We start from the raw sequence: 20,222 nt of genomic DNA, 5'->3' as shown, positions 1-20,222 counted from the left end.
GGGGGGGGGTCTCTCGCAAACCTTTCGTCTCGCCCGGATCGATTTTGCAAAAGGACAAAAAGCACGCTTGGTTGCGAAGAAGCAAACATCGGGGGGGGGCGGTTGTTGTTGTTGTTGTTGTTGTTGTTTGAACAAGAATGGTGGTATTGACGGAGAGTCCTGTGGCAGACAGCTCCCACGAGTCCTTTAGCTTCAGTGTAGTTGGAGATCTAGGCGGGACATACACCACCACAACCGCTTGACAGCTCAAGGCTACGAACTGACATATCGCCTATTGCCCCAACAACACCGACCGACAGCTCCGGCACCGTACCGCTACCTCGCGGTCGAACTCCTCTTCGCCCTCAACCGCTTACTGCTCCTCGCCTCGGCATTCTTCTCACTCTTCGCATCACCGCTTCGCTCGCGTTCCCTCGTCTCTCCCAGAGCCGTCACGACGCCGACATTCTCCTTCGCCTCCTCGAGCAGGAGATCCAGGCCGCGCTTTGGCGCCGGAGTACCATTGACGGTGCCGGTCTTCTCGACACGCTTGCGTTTGGTAGACTTCTGCTTCTCGCTGGACGTGCTGACCGAGTCGGTGGGGTCGGAGGCATCGGAGCTTGGCTTGGATTTAGAGGAGGACTTGGACTTGTCCGTGCTGCTGCTGGAGCTGGAGGACTTGCTCTTCTTGGGCGTAGAGACGGATCTCGAAGTCGATTTATTGAACGCTTCGTGTTCGTTCTCGGGCTCAGGGTCTGATTTGGAGGTGGACAGCTCGGGCGCGACAATATCAGATTCGCTGCCACCCTCGTCGTGCTCAGCTTTGCTCGGTTCGGCCATTGCGTTCGTCTCCCAGGAGCCATCTAGGGTCAAAGTGTGCTCCTCACCATCCTGTTGGTAACGAGCAATCTTGTGTGCCCAGCTGATACGATCGAACTCCTGGCCATTCTTCCTTCGCTTTGTCTTCTTCTTGCGCTCGGGATCTTGGCTATCACTAGCCCCATCTTCGCCCGTGTCGGCGAATCCTAGCTTGATTTGATCGAGTCTTTGTTGGACAGGAAGCGCAGCGCCCTTGTTCTTGCGGGTGTTGTTGCGAGTCAGCATGGCGGCATTCTGCACTTCGGAGCGCTGCTTGGCCATGGAGATAAACTCTGTACCATTCAAACGGCGTAGAGAGATGTTTGACGGTAGTGTTATCGGTCTCTGGGGCCGAGGCAGCTTCGTGTTGGCGTTCAAACGGTTGCTGCGGCGGCTTGGTGATGGTGGCTTCTCGGTGACTTCGTCGACACTCGGGATGATTACTGTGGTTGTGACAGTTGGCTCTTCAGGACTATCGAGTTCGGAGATATCATCGGGTTCTGGAGAGTGCGGTCGTTTGCGATCATTGGATTCCGGAGATGCGCCTGCAGACTGATTGTGTTGATCGATTAGGTGGCGCTTGATGCGATCACCGACCGGACGATAAAGCAGCAGAGATGGATTCTTCTCGCGAGCTTCCTTAGCGCGCTGCAAGAACTGCTGGAGGTAAGCAGTGTCATCCTCATCAGGCTGAACAGAAGTCTTTGAGAACTGCGGAGCCGCGGCAACGGCAGCAGCATCTTCCACTTTCTCTACATCAGTGACACCGTGCTTGGCGAGTGTAGGCAGCACATCATGTGGCGGAGAGACAGCGACCTCAGACTCGGGTTGAGGCTCATCGCGCAAGAGTTTTCCAATCTGGTTTGCTACGTCCTTTGACGTATCCAGTTCTGCAATGATCTGACCGTTGCTGTAAGAAATCTTTGATGCGTTCGCAGTGATATGCTCGTCCGAGAACGTGGTGGTTGGTACGATATCGAAGCACATTTGTGGGCCCGACGTGCATCCCGCCTCAGAAGGCAGACTGCTCGTCTGCTGGCCAGACAGGTGCTGCTCGACCGTTTCCTCGGAGCTTCGTTCATTCATTTTACAGGGTGAAGGCGTATGTGGTTCAGAAGCATAATCCTCAGGCTGGATCGAGGTGTCGGGCTGTTGTGGAAGCTCAGCGCGACCGTCTGCAGACTGAGCATTCACTTCGCTCTGTTCAGAGATCTCGTGAATGTCTTCGATCGGTTGGAGGCTCGTTTGGATTTGCTCAGGAGTTTTGTCGGCGTCTTCCTGGACGCTGTCGTCCGCTTCCATTGAATCAGAATCTTGCTGAACACCTTCCTTTTCTTGACGACTGAATTGGTCTCCATGTTCATCTCTGTGCTTGTCTCCGTCCTCTGAACCTTCTTGATCACGAGCACCCCAAACCACAGGCACATAGCCCTCCGCCATCTCAACCTCCACATTCTCCTTGTCCTTCTCACCCACCGCCGCCGTGCCCATCTTGACCCTCTTCGCCGGCCTCACATTCCCCTCGAATTCCCCATCCTCATCATTCGCTCCCCTCTTCCAACGCTTATTAGCCTCAGTCGTAATGTTCTTCAGCGGCGCCCGCTTCCAAATCACCTTCTGCGCCTCATTCCGCTTCGTAAACGGCTGCGCGGGCTGGCGCTCCCACGCGCGAGGCCCACGCGGCAACTGCTTGGGCGTGAACGAGTATTTCTCGACGTTTTCTGCGTCTTCGTGGATGTCGACATGGAAAGTCGGTGTCTCGGGCGATTGTAGCGGCGGCGGCGGCTGTTGTGTTGTGCCAATAGTACCGGTGTCGGTCTGTGAAAAGTGGAAGATGGACCGCTCGCTTTCCACGCTCTTCCGTAGGTGAGACGGCGAATGTGGATCTAGGCACGCCATGCTGCTGAGAGGGCTGCTGTGGGACTATCGATGCTGTTGTGGAAGCTCTATAAGCATACTGGCGCAGTGAGAGGCCGTGAAGAAGGTCGCGTCAATGTTTAGAAGCGCGTCGCCTGCGAAGCCGCTGCGGAGAAGCACAGCCTTGGCGTAAACAAAGTAAGTGGTTGAATTGGCTTGGCACTATCTGCAATCTGCCAGCAGGACTCTTGCTGTGCCATGAGGATTCATCATCAAGTCAATTGAGTGCATGAGGAGCTTGATCAGATGCTAAAGGAGTGTTCATTTGTTTGGGTCGTCAATCATTTACAGAACATACCGCCGTTATACACTTTCCAATCCTATCCTTTCCGCCCAGCATTGGCATAGCAAAGTCCATCGCCGAGACATCAGGACCAATATTACGTGTGAGTCTCATGAGATGGCTATAACCACCTCTAACCCGTGCCTCCTCCGTGTATGACGTGGCAGGTGTCATGCTGATAAAATACACATCGTTCGCGTCAATCGTATCTCCTCTGTGCGCCGCAAGTACCACAGAGTCCATAGCCACTGAATCCATGTTGCCATGCCCAATGTATGATTCTAAACGCCCAGGCTATGCAAAAGGAAAGTTCGAGAGAAAGGTTTGCACCTATCTGAATTGATAGTGCTCCTGAGGGAAGTCGGCTGTCTCGATTTGAGGGCGTGCCCATACACCGGGAGGTGCACTGTGCGGCGCACTTGTGACAGGACTCTCGTTGACGAATTGGTTGTAGTCCCAAGAGGGAGCACGAATTGGGGCCGTCATAGCATCGGATGTCATGAGCATCGACGCTTGAGGCATCCCCGGCATGGCAGCGAAGCTGTAAGGATCGACCATGTCATATCCAGGGCCGCTGGTGGGCATCTGAAGCTGCAACTCGGGAAGGGGGGCGGTGGTGACAGGTGCAGACATGCGACCTGGGACCATGCCCGGTGGGTATTGCGCCTGGTCATACACATATTGCGATGCGTAGGATGGCGGAGGGGACGGGGGATAAGTCATGTCGCCCATGCCCTCTCCATAACTGGATGGAAGGGGAGTCATGATGGCTGAAGCAGTGGACGAATAGCTGGCGGAATACTTGCTGATAATCTTTTTCAGCGCATGAGCAAGAATCTTCCAAGGAAAGACTTTGACGTCTTTCTCAATGTTTCGAGGCTTGGGGTGAGGGAAGCCCATGATGACCTTGAAGAATTCCTCGCTGTCTTGCTTGGACTTCGAGACAGTGGCAGGACGGAATCCTTCGAGGTTGCGACGGATGCGGTTCTTCTCCTCGACAGTGAAGCGAACGCCAACCAAAGCCTCCAGAAGGTAGATGGTATCAACGGAAGTGACGAAATATTCCTTTTTCTCTTTCCAGAGGATGCAGCTGATGGTAATGCTGCTAGGAAGGCGGTCCTTGGGCGCAACGGGACTGAAGTCAGCATTGATCGAACTGCCATCCTGGCTGCGCTTGAACTCGACAAGACGGCGACGATCGCTGATCTCTTCCTCGGTCCAGTTCTTGGTCATCGAGTCGAGGTCACCCCTCAACTTCAAGCTGGCCTTGAGTGGATACATGGCATACGGGTTGAAATTGCCAGTGTGAATGGGGTGAAAGTTATTCGTGTTGACGGGAGAGCCCTGCTGCATGGTCGAGGTGCGAACAAGTCTCGGTGCAGACGACTTGACCGGGCTGCTCGAGGCGGGGCGTGGGACAGGTGTCATTGGAGCGGGAGGGCTAGGCTCGGTCTTGACGGTAGCGAACGATGGGCTCCAACCCGGAGTATGAGGAGAGGGCGCAGCCAACGAGACCTGCGACGCGTTTGAGGTCGAGTAATTGTGCCCCATGCGAGCACCCGGAGCAAGACCGTGTTGGAAAGAGCCGGTGCTCATGGGAGTGGCCACATACTGCGAGTATGGAGACGTTTGTCCACTGTTGTCATAGATGGCAGGATTCTGCAAGTGTAGTTGCGCAGAGGCGACCCTCTTCTGCGGTGGAGCGACATCGTAGTTGGAGACGTCATCGGAGGCCTTACGCTTCATGGGAAGGGCAAGAGCACGCTCAGGCTCAGAGCTCTGGACGCTACCATCGAAACTAGCGACAGCGGATGGACGACGGCTCTGTGGCACACTGGAGGCAACGTGCTTCTCATCCAGATACATGGCGTGTTGCTGGACCGAGTAGTAATCCTGGCCTTGCTCATTGGCATATCCGTGCTCCATGTACACTTGGGGAGTGTATGGAGAGTCCCCGTAGGCCGGGGGAGCGCGCGGATCGTGCAAAGCGGGATGCTGATATTCTGCTACATATTAGACGATGTCTGAAACCGATCAAGGAGGCGGTCTTACCCAGCATATCTCGTCGGGTCGCCATCGACTGCTTCGCAATGAAGCCGTCAGTGAACTGGACACCGAAGTGCTCTCCGGCGAACATCGATGCGTCGTAGCTGTCGTCGACGATGAAGGGAGTGAAGAAGTCTGGGGTAGACTGGAAGCTGTCAGCATCGTCCTGCATAAAGGGAGGCTTGTCTTTAAGCATGATCGGAAGAGTCGGATCAGCCTTTGGCGGTGAGCACGGACGTACCTGGATACGATCAAGCGTTGTGGAAGCCAGCTTGACGGTTGGTGGAGATTCTTTGAGGATAGGTTGCTAAAAGCACGAAAACAAAGCGAGCGACTGGTGCGATAAAAACACTAAGCGAGTGACAAGGCAGTTTAACTCAGCCTCAGGAGTTCAAAACAGAAGTGTTGAGGTTGTTGTTATTGGCAAGGGCCTTTCTGGGCTGTGTAGACCGAAAGACCGATAACCAACATTAACAATCGGCCAAGTTAATGACCAATACTGGAGGAAAGCCGGGTGTGGCTTCGTGGCAGAAAAGTCCGGATAGACCGAATGCCGAAGGAGGTAGGAGGCGGTGACCTAGATCTGAAGAAGATCCAGGATGGCGTCGTGGGACAGGGAGGCGAGATGTGATCCGAATTCCCAATATAGAGGTGTTTCGGGAGGCTGAAGCAGCTGCAATTTTCTAGACAAAGAAGCGGCACGGGTTGCTCAGCGCGAACTGCTACATTCATCAGCCAATCTGTCGGGATGCCTGATTATTTGTGATGATGCCGTACCTGTTTGGGAAAATTGCTGTTGGGATCTGGGCGGCGGTGATGATGAGGTCTCCAAATACGATCAATGGTGGCTTGATCTGAAGAGAGAATTAGTCCCGAGTGTCTCGATGGACTTGTATGTATGATTAACCAATTCAAGAAGGGGGAGGGGTCATCTCCTTCAAACGAAGTCAAGATAGCGCACGCAAGGAGACGGGTCGCTAGAGGCGGAAACCCCGGATGTGGTATTGATGATGCCGAACATGGGAGAAAATGGATGTGAACGACGTACCGTTTAATTTTATTGTGCACCGATCAGTGCTCTCCTTGCAACTGATCTATGTGTGTGCTCGTGTGAAGGCTGTAGTTGATGCCAAGTATCAGCCACTCAAGGGCGTAGCTTGTGATAGGCGCACGGATAGCGGCAGAGAGAATGCTCGAGCGTCAATTACAAAAATGCCGAAATCGTATGCAACTTGATGACCAAGTATCGTGTTTATACAAGTCGTGGAAGTCGTAAGCGCTGGAGCAAAAGGTGGATGGTGGTGGAGCAGGCTGGTGGACAGGACTGCGGAGGTTGGTTGTGGTGGATGCGGGTCGAACAGGCTGGAAGCGATCGAGGCCTCGACAACAAAGACAGCGAACGTGTAGCTGGTAGTGAGTGTGGTAAAGCGAACGAAAGGTGAAGCCTGCGAACAGGACTTCTGAAGTAGTAGAGCGATCGGCGGTATGGATGGTGAGTTGGATGGTGGTGTGGTCGTGGAAGAAGATGGAGCCGGTGGGCGAGGGCAGGCTTGGGACTATATTTCCAGCGGCGAGTGAACGGATGGCAGGCGCTGGGAGGGCGATCCGCAGCAGTCAAAGGCGAGGGTCAAGAAGGGTAAGCCAATGGAGTGGGAAGCGGGTGTGGCAGTGACAGCTTAGCGGCAGGCGAGCATTGGCTCCCAAAGGACGTGGACTCCAGCTGGCTGGGTGGTGCACCGGGTGAGCTGCGACGCAGCAGGTGAGAGGGCAAAGGGGGTCGAGGGGGTCGAGAGGGTCCCGGGGGAAGAGTTGACAGGATTAGCACAGAAGGCAGAAGCGGAGTAAAGCTTGCTGGAAGCGGAGTGGTCGGCAGGATAGAACTCGTCATGCAGGTTGGAAGCATGGTGCGGGACGAGTGGGCAGCACAAGGCCAGCAGAGAAAGAAAACCACTACTGTCCTTTCCGAGCTGGCCGATTCGAGTCATCCTGTGCTCAAGTCGTCGTCCACTCTGCCACTACTGGCTTGACGGCATCATGGGTCACGATGCTTGTGTCGTCCTTGACCCTTTTCCCAAGCAACCGGAATGGCGGAAGAGTGCTTGGAGTCAGGAAGTCAGGCTCGTCAGGGTCTCCATCCAACTGGGTTTTTGACATTCGTGAGAGGCAGTGTGCTGCGCCTCCCGCAGCAGTGAGCACCGATCGCGTCGAATCCAGAAAAAATATGGATCTCCAACTGGTCGCTTAACAATTGCCCCGGAACTCTCTTCAACGTGCGCCTATTGTTCTGGCTCTTGACACCTGAGAAAAAATGTCCGGGCCGCCGCCATCATTCCATCAGTCAGCCTCCTGGTTGCAACATACAGACTACAGTAATCCGTACACTCCGCCGCTGTAGACTCGTATTACCAGATGATTGCCCCATCAGCGTGGCATTGAGCAGTCAACACAACCTGGTGATCTTCGATCGACAAAAGAATTCGGTGGAGCCACCGAGGTGGCCAGGAGTCAAGGGCCGCTGGGAGCTGGAGCTGGCCTGGCAAGGGTCGCGCTGTCGCCGCCCCTTGTCAGAGACGGGGCGTGACGTCTTACTGGAGCCCAAAAATAACTCCAGTGTCGCTCAAAAGAAAAAATCGCATGCAGACAACAGCGCCTAAGCAGCAAGCTACCGCCTAAAAGGGCATCGCCTCCGTGCTAGGGTGCCCCCCCTACGCCTATTGCACCGTCCACAGCCTTAATTCCCTAGACTCTCCTCGTCGATGGTCGCTTTCCCGTCGCGATTCTTTGCCACAATGCCATTCGATCACGGCTCCATCGCCGCCTTTTTCCTTGTCGACGCCTCATGGACTTTCTGCTAAATACCTTACCGAGGTCTTGGCTCAGGCCACGCTGATCCAAGGTCACATGTAGGGACACTTACTCGTATGGACGCTACTCGCATACACGATCTGTTCCTATCCTGACCGCCCATAAGCGAAATGCTGTCCAACGTGATTCTCCTGAACTGTGTCCACTTGCCACCTGGGCTATGGCAAACGCCGCAGACCGTCGTCATCTTCATGTTTTTGGCTCAAAACATCAACTGCCGCACATCATGAGTGGATCCTGCCAGAGGTCGGCCATGGCCTGAAGAAGAGAAGCGCCACAATAGCATGTCCACCGTCATGCTCACCAGCCGACAACCGACTCCTGAGCCTTCTACTCATGAAACTGGCCGCTGCTTGGGCCTTGACGTTTAAGACTGAGTCTTGTGGCTGACCAAGTGCCTGCTAGGTCGAATACCGTGCGTCCAGCTTGTTTCAATATACAATAGTCACACTGCACCATCGGGGGGTGCGCTTTTTGACTTCAAGTTACGAGGCCTCGACAGACAAACAGCGCGAAATACACGCGGTGCGCGTCTGACCTCGAAGTCTATTGACCATTGCCCCTGAGCGATGAGGCTGAGCAATTCTCGTCTCACCGTGATCCTATCAGACCACCTTTATTTTTGCCATCCCAATCGAGCCTAGCGAATTTCTCACCTCGACACGACTGCCCTCCACGTCGTATCCATCACCGACAGCCGGTAAGAATCCGTGGGCTGCGCGCATACGGATACCGACCAGAAGGAAATGATCTCCTGGTCTCGCGTGTTGCCCGTTAGGACCACGATTCGTGATTCAATAGTTCATCGGCTCGGTGCTTGAACACACCAGTATCACGGGGAACATCCCAGAAGCAGGCATAATTCCATTCGCTAAACATCAGCCGACCGTTAGTATAACATCATTCAGGGACCAGTGCGCACCACACTAACAGCCTCGCTTCGATGATTTTTTCCACAACCGAAGTGCCGGCAACATCTTATCATCGTCCAACATCCAACTTTTCTCAAAGATCTTCGCCGTGCCTGATCGTCGAGAACCGCCGACGACTGTCGATCGCCGGTAGGCCATTCGTTCAACGTCTGCCAGCGTGCTCACTACTGTACACAATCCTCCAAGAATAACAACAAATGATGCAGGGCCACTGCAGCGTTCACTCGCCACATGTCAAACAAACGCAGATCCTCGCTGCGACAACGCATCGCATCCCTTCATGCCAAATAGACTGACTGAGTAACCTACCACGCATCTGATCATGAATGGTATCGGTGAGAGCGGAAATACGCCTTTGCTAATATTCCCTCCTCAAATCCCGCCAGGGCTTGCCGACGCGGCCAGTACATGCAGGGCAATGAAAGCTCCAAGACCACGAGGTCGGAGAGACATTCGCCCCCTCCCACGAAGCGAACCACGTTGTTCGAATCTATTTGCACTTAGCATGCGGGCCATGGCGGCTGCCCTGACATTTAGATCACCAGGGGGAGGAGCCCAAAAAAGCTTCCAAACACCTCGTACCTGCACCTGCATTACATGCCGCTTCATTTGGGGGATTTGAATTTATGGCCTGTGGCCGATGCTCTGGCGTGCGATTGGATCACCTCCATAGCCACCTGTTGGGCATATACACCCACGATCAATGTTTCAACTCCATGCCTGCATGGCATGGAGTTCCTGAGGAAAAGGGTCTCACTTCGTGTGATGGCGTTCACGGCGGGTATCTCGGTAAGTTGCCCACTGGCGAACGCATCTTTTCCACGCGATGCTCCTCGTCCCTGGTACACCAGCCTCTCCACAACACTGGTTCCGGCAACACCACCGACGCGACACCACTACCGAGGTGTTCGCGAACGAAAACATGGTCTCACCGTGCTATCATAGTAGACAAACGATAGACAATAGTCCCTCCCGAGCACACAAAGGTAGGTCCCCACCGCGATCCTAACCAGCGCTAGGATGCTCTATCTCGCAGCCGAATGCATCTCCGCCCTACCATGCCTTGCCCACCTCTCTCATCCAGCCATTGCCGCCCTCTGCCCTACACTATGTACCATGCTCTACAACTCGCCTACCCCTGCCCCCAACCCAACCAACCAACCGCTCCCCTCAACCGCCCGTCATCTCCCGCAAGTGCAAGCGCATAGCGTCAACAATACCCACCCACTTCGCCCCCAAGCACGCGCACGGGCGCGCCGGCGGTGCCGCTTGTGTCACTTGTCACCGAGCGTGCATACCCACTCGCCCGAAGACATGACGGCATTGACGTCGCACAAGAAAGGGCCTCGGTGGACTCGTTGCTGGGTGCTGGTTGCTGGGTGGGATGGCACCACTGCAGACACAGTAGGAGAACCAAGAGCTGTATGTGCGTGTAGTGGAAGAGAGAGAGAGACAGAGAGGGAGAGAGAGGCACAGTGGGTTAGAGGGGCGCACGCGCGCTTTCATCTCGGTGCCAGCGAGGACAGAGGACGACTATCTCGCCGGGTGCTGGCTGTACAGATCATGGCGCGCTCAGCAGCCTTGTTAGCAAAGCACAGCCAAAGCACAGGCAGATGAAGCAGCTACCTCACCGTCCCGCATCCCCCCCCCCCCCCCCCCCCCCCCCCCCGTGCTCCTACTCCCTATCTCCTGATCAAGTACACGTGCCACAGCAGCACCAGCAGCACGCACGACGAGCTAGGTCTAAGGTTCCGCCTGTCATTGCCATCTTCGCTCTTCCACTCCCCTGCAATCCCAGGCTTGTGCAAAGCCTGAGATGCAAGATCCAGAAAGGGGCAAACTGAAAAGCCAAAGCGACTGCCGTTTTTGGCGGACGTGCATAGTTTGCTTACATTGCAATACATTGCATGCTGCTGTGTACTCTATATATGCGCCTGCTGCCGCATGCCCAGGTAAGTGGGTGGAGCGGGAGATAGGACTGCAGTGCAGTGCATTTGCGGTGCATTTGCAGTTGATGTTGCAGTTCATGCTGTGACACTTTTCTCGAAATAGATTCTAGACCATGGACCTGGACTTGCGTCTCATGTAGAGGCCAACCTGTGTTGCGGATGAGGCTTGCGAAAGCAAAAGTGAAAGCAAAAGGCAAAAGATTGAGGATGGCGATGGCGATGGCGATGGCGATGGCGATGGCGATGGCGATGGCGATGGCGATGGCGATGGCGATGGCGATGGCCCTGGGTCTTGGGCGAGGAAAAGGTAGGCCTGCCTGGCGGGCTGGCAGGCTATCGTTGGGCACGCGTGCCGTGTCGCGTTCTGCTATGCTATGCTGTATCGTGGTCGTTCCTTGCAGAGCCAGACACCAGGGGAGGTCGTGATGTCGTGCCACGTCTGGAAGTGGAAGTAGGGGAAGTTAGTGAGCACGGCGACCGCGATGTCGCCGCTACGTTGGGTCGGTGACGCTAATGTGCACCTATAAGTCAGGGGAAGGGGTGGTGCATGCTGTTGTTCCTCATGTGTTGGCAACCGAAAGGCCACGGCCGTTGATCGTCAGGAGGCATGTGTGACGGTGGTGAGTCATGTCGTGAGAGGAAGAGAGAATACGCGGGGACGTCCAGGCAGGGTTGATGAGTCGTACATTTCGTGGTTTCATCAGTAGGTAAAATACTGTGCTACCTAAGTCAACAAGGCCATAACTTGTACGGCGCGTTGTGGTGCCGCGGCTGGCGACTTTCATTCCTTTCCACTGCCTACCCTTTTCTGTCTTGTTATTCAAGCCACCACAAAACTTACAGCTTACTATCTCCTTCACTAACCTGCACGACCAGCTTTCCGAATTGGCTGCTGTTCTTCATATCCTCGAACAGCCCATTGATGGCGTCCAGATCCAGACCCTTGACGACCCGTGACACGGCCGGCGCGGCTTTTGTGCGCTTGATGAAGTCAATCATGTCCTTGAACTCCTTGCGGGAGCCCATGGTCGAGCCCTTGACTTCGATGTTCTTGAGCACCGCTTGCATCAGAAAGTCCATCTTCGGAGAGATGGTCATGCCGTAGATGGAGATGATGCCACCGGCCTAGAGTTGAAGTCAGTCAACGTAGATCAAGCTTGGAGGTCTGCAAAGAACAAAACTCACCTTGAGGAGCCGTGCACCCTTGGAAACGACATCCCCGCCGGCACCATCCACGATGGCGTCAAGCTGCTTGTTGTCGCTGGGCAGCATACCCAGCAGCTTCTTGTCCCAATCCTTCTCCTTGTAGATTACACCACCCCTAGCACCCAACTTGACAGCCTTGTCGATCTTCTCCTGGCTGCCACTCGTCACCCACACATTGGCGCCCGCCGCCCTCGCAAACTCTAGTGCGTTCAATGCCACTCCGCCACCGATGCCCGTGATCAGGATATTTCTTCCTGCCTTCAAATTATGCTCTCCGCACTTGACCATGACGGCACGCCAGGCGGTGAGACCAGTCAGGGGCACTGCGGCGGCTTCGACATCGCTTAGATGACTGGGGGCTTCTTCTACCTCATCCGCCTCCACAGCCATGTATTCCTGGAGCGTGCCATTGGGGTTCTGTTTTGTACCTCCGAGGATCTTGTAGCCGGTCTTGTCTTCGGGGCCGTCCATGTCATCCTTCCAGCCGCTGCCAGGATTGACGACCACCCGCTTCCCTTGCCAGGACTGCGGGGCGGAGGATCCGACGCTCACTACGGTGCCGCAGCCATCGGCGAGGAGGGGAATGCTAGAGGTGAAGGTCAGTGATGGTGTATGGAAAAGTCACGGTGATGGACGCAACAGGCATGTGAAGAACGAGGGATGTACGATCCTTGAGCGACTTACCCGAATTCAATACCAGGGTACAGGTGCTGTCGAATGAAGAGGTCGCGGTGATTCAGCGCTGCGGCGCGGACTTGGATGAGAAGTTGACTGGGCTTAGGAGTAGGTTTCGGGACTTCGTCGAGAGAAAGAGGGTAGTAGACTTGGCCAGGCTTGCCGTCGACCTTGCGGACGGATATCGACTTTGGCATGGTGACGATCTGTGTAGAGGGAAGGCTGTAGATGCGGTGAGATAGTACGGACACGGATTATTAGTAGAGGCGGCGTCAAATCGAGGCAAGATATATTGCACAGACAGATACTGGCATTAGTAAACAATCACACCGGTATTGTTGGCGTTCACATCATCGCCCTGCCCGCGGGGAGCTCTCCGCAGTGCTGAGCAAAGAGTTACCGAGGATCGTAAGGCTTGGGATGCGCAAGACGCAGATGCGGAAAGCGGGACGCTTATGTCCTCTTATCGCCGCCACACAGCACTGATGTGGCGTTCGAGATGCGAGCTGTAAAAGGATCCATGACAAGCATCGAGACCAAGGGTGAGCACTCAAAAGACCGCGCCGCCTTGCAGCAGGGAAAATGCATCGTATAACTGTGGGGTTGGGCGGCCTCTGTATTTCTCTACATACTGCTTACTCAAACAACGAACGTGCGGTGTCATTGTCACTGCAGTGGTTTGCCCCTTATTGTAGCAGCGACCAGTCGCACATGTAGCGCAACATGAAGGGGGCACACAGGAAATTGTATCGGACGTGCCGCAGCCCTTGCGATTGGCTCTGTTGCCCTTCTCGCACTTTGGTAGGTGGTTGATAGCATCCTGGAGGCGAGAAGAAAAGGGGGTTAGCGAACCTTAAGCCTCCTGACGCCTAACGGTCCGGGGCTCGGGGGTGCCCCCCAAGTGGCCGTTATCGATCGTATGGGACGTGTGCTCCATCTTGCCTCGACCTCCTGCTATACCCCTCCAACTGCCTCGTGTCCGTACGACCCACCACGCAAGCACATTGGCGACTTCTGCACCCAGCGCAAGCCACTGTTCTTGAACCATCAGCGACTTCACCTGCGTCTACAATCGCCAACCCGGTGCCCATCGTGTAGAACAGGGCGGAGTTTCTTGGCCCCTTATTCCAGGAAATTTTCGGCGTCCGAATACGCGAGGACGAGCTGTCATGTTTGCTTGATAATATCCAAGGCGACACACAACGGTGGGCTGAACAGACATTACACCATGGGTTCATTCGGCGAGTTGAATGACTACGGTCATGCTATGAAGTCCCAGTTTCTGTTTGACCCGAAGTGGACCAATCTCAACCACGGTATGTGGATTTGGAGGGGACCTTCTGAAGTACTTCATGGGACGGAGTGACGCCTGTCGTGCTCTCCGTAACATCAACCCTGCTTCACATCAAGTTACGAGAACAGCTACTGATCAGCGACCCAGGCTCATACGGCACCTATCCTCTGCCTGTCAGGAATGCATTGCGGGGCTATCAAAAGCTCACCGAGGCCTGTCCCGACAAGTTCCTCCGATATCAGTACCTTGACCTACTCGAGAAGTCTCGAGACCGGATATCGAGACTAGTCAATGCCTCTGTCGACGACTGCGTCTTCGTTCCCAATGCGACTACAGGTAAGTCCAGTGCCAAGCATATGCTTTTGATGTCTAACCACGCTTCAAGGCATCAACACCGTCCTACGAAATATCCAGTACAAAGAGAAAGACGTTATCATCTACTTCGACACCATATACGCCGGAATCGAGAAGACACTTAAATCCATCAAGGAGACTAATCCTCAACTCAGCCTCCGGAAAGTTGGTCAGGGCCAGGATTTCGCTTATACGTTGCCTTGCACACATCCTGAGATCCTAAATGCCTTTTCACAAACAATATCACGAATACTATACGATGGTTATACGCCACGAGTGGCCGTGTTCGATACCATCGTCTCAGTCCCAGGCGTCCGGTTTCCCTTCGAGCGCCTCACCAAGATGTGTAAAGAATACAATATTTTTAGTGTGGTTGACGGCGCCCACGCAGTCGGTCAAATACCACTGAATTTGAGCCAGCTGGACGCGGATTTCTTCGTAAGTAACTGTCACAAATGGATGTACACCCCCAGAGGATGTGCGCTACTGCATGTGCCGCTACGGAATCAGCACTTGATTCGAACGACCTTCCCCACCTCGCACGGCTATGTTCCAGTCGACGAAGACCTGTATAATCCTTTGCCGGCTTCGGGCACCAAGAGTCCCTTTGTCAAGCTGTTCGAGTTCGTCGCGACTACCGACTGTTCGCCCTACTATTGCGTACCAGCCGCCCTCAACTTCCGTCAGAATTTGTGCCCGGGAGGCGAAGAGGCGATTTACAAGTACATCCGGGACGTGGCTCAGCGAGGAGCGGATTTGCTGGCGATGGAATTGGGGACTGAAGTCATGGACGATATAGACGAGGGCCGTGGTCTGAAGACGATGGGCAGCTACGAAGCTACCGATCGTCGAGAGGCCAACGCAGGGTACACAGGCGGTCTACGCGACTGTGCGATGGCCAACGTATTACTGCCTATCCACATCGAGGGACTTATCAGTGTCGGCTCAATAGCAGGCGGGCCGGGAGGAGCTGGCAGTGCGGGAGGCTTGAGTCCATTGCACGGTCAAGGCCGGAAAGGCTCTTACGGCTTTTCTGGTGCCTTCCGGTCGACTTCGTTAAGTGCTCCCGTAGCAACTGGACTCAATCCCCCAGGGGCTCCGTGGATGAGCAAGGAGATCAACGCGAGTCCGATGAGCGGCAGTCCCGCGGGGAGTCCCTTGGGTAGCCCTGCACTAAGCTCAACAGGGGGTGGAGCGGTCATAATCCAAGCAGCCGATGTCCGCCAACATCTCGACTGGATGATGAAGACGATGGTCAACGAATTCCGGACATATGTGTCACTGTTTGTGTACAACGGCAAGATCTGGGTTCGGATCTGCGGTCAAATCTACCTGGAGCTGCGGGATTTCGAATGGCTCGGTGGCGTGCTGAAAGCACTGTGCGAGCGCGTGAGGATGGGCGAGAGCTTGAAGACGGAGGAAGACACACGAACAGGACGTCACATGACGAGGAGGTCGTCGGTAGATCTGGAAGCACTCGGCCGGACCATCAGCGAGGTCCGACTTGGGGCGCCGGCACACCCGAGTAGCAGTGGTCAAGGATCTGGTACTGTTGCCGCTGCACCTGGTGGGCACAGACGATTTGATATTACGCTTGGTCAGTGGGTTGAGGCATAATCAATTCGGATGGCGCGGTGTGTCATTTTGAGCGAGTATGGCGTATCCGGCATCTCATGATGGCGATGGACTGGGCACATATTGCGAATATATTTGCTTACCAAACACCTGTGTTGTATAGCACGCAGAATGTGATGTCATTTGCCACCCTCAGTTTCTGACCTGGGATGAGCTGTTCACGAGAAAAATCGTTCTAGCATGATGGATTCAGGAAGACAGCGTTGATTTTGTCGTCGGAGTAGTCTGCTTGATGAAATCGTCGTTGCCTTGCGGAGACAACAGCGACCAATTCACGCTCAAAACACGGTGTAGATGTGCTTGGCAGGTCGGCTCTATTAGCACGTCTTACCAGTCGAGCCAGTCCGCGGAAAAGGTCCAGATTCAGACTTTTAAGCGCCCCTCGCGTCCCTTCAGGTCAGCTGTGACCACCCGACGCCCTCTGATGGGCAGTGCTCAGAGATTTTAGACCACGTGAACACAGTGTAAAATCAAGCTTTGGTGGCCAGCACCGCCTGATCACCGCTAATGGCGAGAAAAATCCGCCCCTGCCAATCCCTAACGTCACGCCGGCGGGGCGCTAGGGCTTCCCCAGATTCCTGTTACCCTCATTTTATCGCAAAAAGGCAACCTATGTGTCAACACCAGCAAATTTTCCTTCCGTCTGCTTGTCCGCTTGTCATCAAAACATGCTTCATACCGCTCCAGGCACGCGGCCGGTTGTGCTTCCGGATCTCCACTCCGAGCCGCTGCCTCCCAGTCAGTGGCCATGTCGCAGCACGTTCATCGCTGTAAAGGCCTTGCTGGCTGTCTCGGCGTGAATAGCTATGACTGTACAATTTCTCGAAAGGATTTAACCCCGTCACGGGAGCCCATTCCATGGTTACGCCTTGACACATCGTTATTTAAGACGAATCTTGCGACAGGCTGCTGCTTCCACAGACGCTGCATATTGCTAACAACAACTTCAAACTAGCAACTGCGCTAACGACCCCGGATTCTGCAAACATGGAAGGCGTGTCCCTTCGTGAGGCTGGCGCCCATGTCAGACCTGGGACTCCGCTCCGCAACCAGATATACCCAGCAGATGTATCATTAGACGCCACCTCCCGGCCGACTGTTCGTACGCCCTCGCCTCGAGACAGCCCTCAACTGCAACCTACATATCACCTCATCCCCGAACCTGAGATCATGCTGTCCTCACCACGGAAATTCAGCTACGCTTCAGTCAAGGAGGACAGTACCCAAGACACCCCGCAATCCTTTGCGTCGTCTTTGTCCTCAGAAGAGTTGGAAGAGGTCGAATGGATTGCCTGGCCCTGCAGCCAGTGGTGTAGGACAAAGGGTCTTTGTTCACACCACTCGGGCGGATCTCATGACGACTACATCCAGGCCCGACTCGAGGGTTATGCTCGGAGCAATCCCCGCAAGTTGCAGAAGATCCTTCAAGAAATCGAGAAGAGACACAAAGCCCAACGCTACGGTAAACTACCATCTGGTACCGTAGTCAGACTGGGACGACACAGAAGCGACTCGGGCCTGGACATCTGGCGCGAGAAGCTCAGGAAAGTGCTGGCTCAGCCGGACGTCGAAGATGAAGCCGCCATTGTCTCCGACGAGGAGGATGATGTCTCAACGTCCTCGCGGTCCGGCACTGAGCTAGCGCCACTCGAAATGCTGCCAAACGAGATTCAGGACTTGATCTTCTCCTACACCACCGTCGACCACACTGCGGATCCCTATGCCCGGCCACACACCGATCTGTGCTCCCTCTCGCTGGTTTCTAAGAGCCTCCACGCAGCAGCACTGAGGGTCATGTACCGCCATGTATCGATCCCACAGTCCAAGAGCTTCACCAAGTTCCTACGCAGTCTGACAGAGGACGAGTCCTTGGGCCGCTTCGTGCAATGGCTGGACTTCTCCCACTACTCCAACGTTGGCTTCGGCCGAGCACGATCGACGTCCGTTCGCACGCCATTCCTTACGCCTACTACGATCAAAGAATGCCTCGACCGCCTTCCACTGCTGCAAGCATTCCTTGTGCACGAGCATGTCGATGACGAGCTGGATACCCATGTTCTCACAAAGCTGTTGCGCATGCCTCAGATGCACGCTCTCGACTTCACAGCCTGCTCCTCAAAGGCATTCACTCAGTCGTTCACCCAAGTCTGCTTGGGCGAGTCTTGGCGCGACAATAGTATGATCAGCTTGGGTAACTACTCGCACCCACTGAAGCGCCTGTCTCTGCATGAATGCACGACGCTCCAGGAGCCAGTATTCGAGGCTCTGCTCCCTCGTTTGACCGACCTGACCCACCTCGATGTGGCGCACACTCTCATCAACGATGCTGCACTTCTCTCCATTCCTACTACTGCCCGCATCACTCATCTCAACCTCGAACGCTGCACTCGTTTGACTGGAGCCGGCGTCGTCCGATTTCTCACCACTCACCCAGCGGCTAAGGACAGCATGGTATATCTGAATCTCATGGCAGATGCCTCGCGACATAGACTGCTCAGCGAGGAAGATGTCGCGCGCCTACTACCGGCTCTCCCGCGTACGCTGCGCTCACTTAATATCGGCGGTGCGAGAGTCAACCCGGCACATATTCCAGCATTGCGAAGACTGACCGCTTACGTGGAGGAGCTTGGACTCAAGTCGGCTAACTTGGGCCTCAGCACTGACATCACTCGCCTCTTTGCCAATGAGGAGGACAAAACCTATCAGAGTGCGATCCGCTACATTGATTTGAACGATATCAAGTCGGTCACGCAGATGAGCCTGTCATACAGCCCAACCGCTCTGACCGGTGCACATACCGAGCCTCTCGAGGTCATCGAGGTCGGAGGTTCGGTCCTTGACGAGTTGAAGCGACGAACTGCCAAGATTAAGGATCCCGATTGGGTTGTCCGAGAGCTTGGAAGGCGTGGCTGGTACGCCCGTCAGCCGAAGAGCCAGGGACCTGTGGATGACGGGAGTAGGTCCTGGAAGATGGGGGCACATTGGTGGGGTATGAGGAAGATCCCCATGGTCGCTCAAGACGTTGGTGGCATGTACGGATATTTCATGTTCAAGAGGAACTAATTTGCTTCTTGACAGCATACCGTTCGGAAAGATTTGGACAGCGAGCAACGATTCACGACATCAAAACCAGCCAAAAGTACGGTATCAGCAGGAGTTTTGATGTCCTGTTTGGACAGCATTGGGTCAAGCATGGCGTTAGGTGCTTTGAGGTGGTCTCACCTCTACAGAATGACTTGGAGCATGGTACAGCGTCTCTCTTCAATCGGAAATAAAACCTTGGCCGTAGTATCTATAACGTAACAAAGCCATTATGGACCACATCTACTTGCTTTATTCGTGCCTTCAACAGCGGAATTCGCAATCACATGTCGCCTCCAAGGGTAGAGTCCGTCAGTAGTTCGACAAGTGTTACTGCCATACCGTTCTAGGGGTCTACCTGAAGACAGGCTCAGCCAGGGGAGGTGGTCTAGACCTCCTCGGCGTATTTTACTTTACCGCGTCTGCGTGCTAGTCCTAGTACTAGTACTACTGTTTCAGTACTTTTGCTATCGCCCGGGACTTTTGTCATCACGTGTCCGTTCTGGCGAAAGTTGTATATCTTGGCAGGGGCCTCGCAACCCTTACAGCATGAAGTTCCCTCTGCTTTCCCAGGAGTAGGATATCATATAGCATGTAGCCAGGACGATTGGGGAGGGAGCGATGTTTGCTTCGCGGTGTTGTAGGAGGTGGATTCTTTGGATGTTCGCCCTCGAAATAAGGGTCAGACTATCTCGGTAAAGTTCTCGGCTACAGGCAGTTGAGATACAGAGATACAGTCTCCTTGAAAAGTTTGGCGAGGTCTACACCCCGGCCGCACAGCCGCTGTCCTCGTTACTTCACCCGACCTACTTGTTAGAACAAGTGGGACGGGCAACTGATCAATCAAATCCGGTAAAATCATCTCCTCCTGCTTTGACAGGCGGGAGGGTCCAAAGTAACGAGGACCGCGGGTGTGTACCCTGCGTGTAGGGAGAGAGAGATACAGGCTGTTGACAGATTGGCGGGGTGGACCCGGATAGTGCGGGCTTCAACGATGCTTGATTGAAGAGCAAAACGTGCACAGATCCGTACTCATGGCTTTCAGGCCATCGACTGTCGTGTTACCGCCTACGAGAGCCCGAAGGAACTACAGGATCAAGATAGAGCAGAAGAGCGTAGTACACGATCTGGTGTGAAGGAGTGAACCT

At 54.6% G+C, this 20,222-nt stretch overlaps 5 protein-coding genes across 5 annotated transcripts; 2 read left to right on the top strand and 3 right to left on the bottom strand.

Moving 5' to 3' along the window:
* Nucleotides 1-315: 315 nt before the first annotated feature.
* Nucleotides 316-2,736, bottom strand: HMPREF1541_09102 (uncharacterized protein; the record flags this gene model as incomplete). The annotated part of the gene is made up of 1 exon (XM_008713777.1): nucleotides 316-2,736. The coding sequence occupies one exon, from the start codon at nucleotides 2,734-2,736 to the stop codon at nucleotides 316-318; it is 2,421 nt and encodes an 806-aa protein (XP_008711999.1).
* A 631-nt stretch (nucleotides 2,737-3,367) lies between these two features.
* HMPREF1541_09101 (uncharacterized protein) lies at nucleotides 3,368-5,279 on the bottom strand (the record flags this gene model as incomplete). Its single annotated transcript, XM_008713776.1, has 2 exons — nucleotides 3,368-5,040; nucleotides 5,090-5,279. 2 exons carry the CDS (start codon nucleotides 5,277-5,279, stop codon nucleotides 3,368-3,370), a joined length of 1,863 nt encoding a protein of 620 aa, XP_008711998.1.
* Nucleotides 5,280-11,666: 6,387 nt separating this feature from the next.
* HMPREF1541_09100 (uncharacterized protein) lies at nucleotides 11,667-12,907 on the bottom strand (the record flags this gene model as incomplete). Its single annotated transcript, XM_008713775.1, has 3 exons — nucleotides 11,667-11,954; nucleotides 12,015-12,621; nucleotides 12,720-12,907. 3 exons carry the CDS (start codon nucleotides 12,905-12,907, stop codon nucleotides 11,667-11,669), a joined length of 1,083 nt encoding a protein of 360 aa, XP_008711997.1.
* Nucleotides 12,908-13,938: 1,031 nt separating this feature from the next.
* On the top strand, nucleotides 13,939-15,975 carry HMPREF1541_09099 (uncharacterized protein; the record flags this gene model as incomplete). The annotated part of the gene is made up of 3 exons (XM_008713774.1): nucleotides 13,939-14,026; nucleotides 14,152-14,340; nucleotides 14,390-15,975. The coding sequence occupies 3 exons, from the start codon at nucleotides 13,939-13,941 to the stop codon at nucleotides 15,973-15,975; spliced, it is 1,863 nt and encodes a 620-aa protein (XP_008711996.1).
* Nucleotides 15,976-16,980: 1,005 nt separating this feature from the next.
* Nucleotides 16,981-19,056, top strand: HMPREF1541_09098 (uncharacterized protein; the record flags this gene model as incomplete). The annotated part of the gene is made up of 1 exon (XM_008713773.1): nucleotides 16,981-19,056. The coding sequence occupies one exon, from the start codon at nucleotides 16,981-16,983 to the stop codon at nucleotides 19,054-19,056; it is 2,076 nt and encodes a 691-aa protein (XP_008711995.1).
* Between the last annotated feature and the right edge of the window lie 1,166 nt (nucleotides 19,057-20,222).

The sequence above is a fragment of the Cyphellophora europaea genome, assembly GCF_000365145.1.
Source record: "Cyphellophora europaea CBS 101466 unplaced genomic scaffold supercont1.10, whole genome shotgun sequence".
Taxonomy (NCBI): Eukaryota; Fungi; Ascomycota; class Eurotiomycetes; order Chaetothyriales; family Cyphellophoraceae; genus Cyphellophora; species Cyphellophora europaea.
Note: the sequence above shows the minus strand (reverse complement) of the source record. Positions and strands in the feature narration are given on the sequence as shown.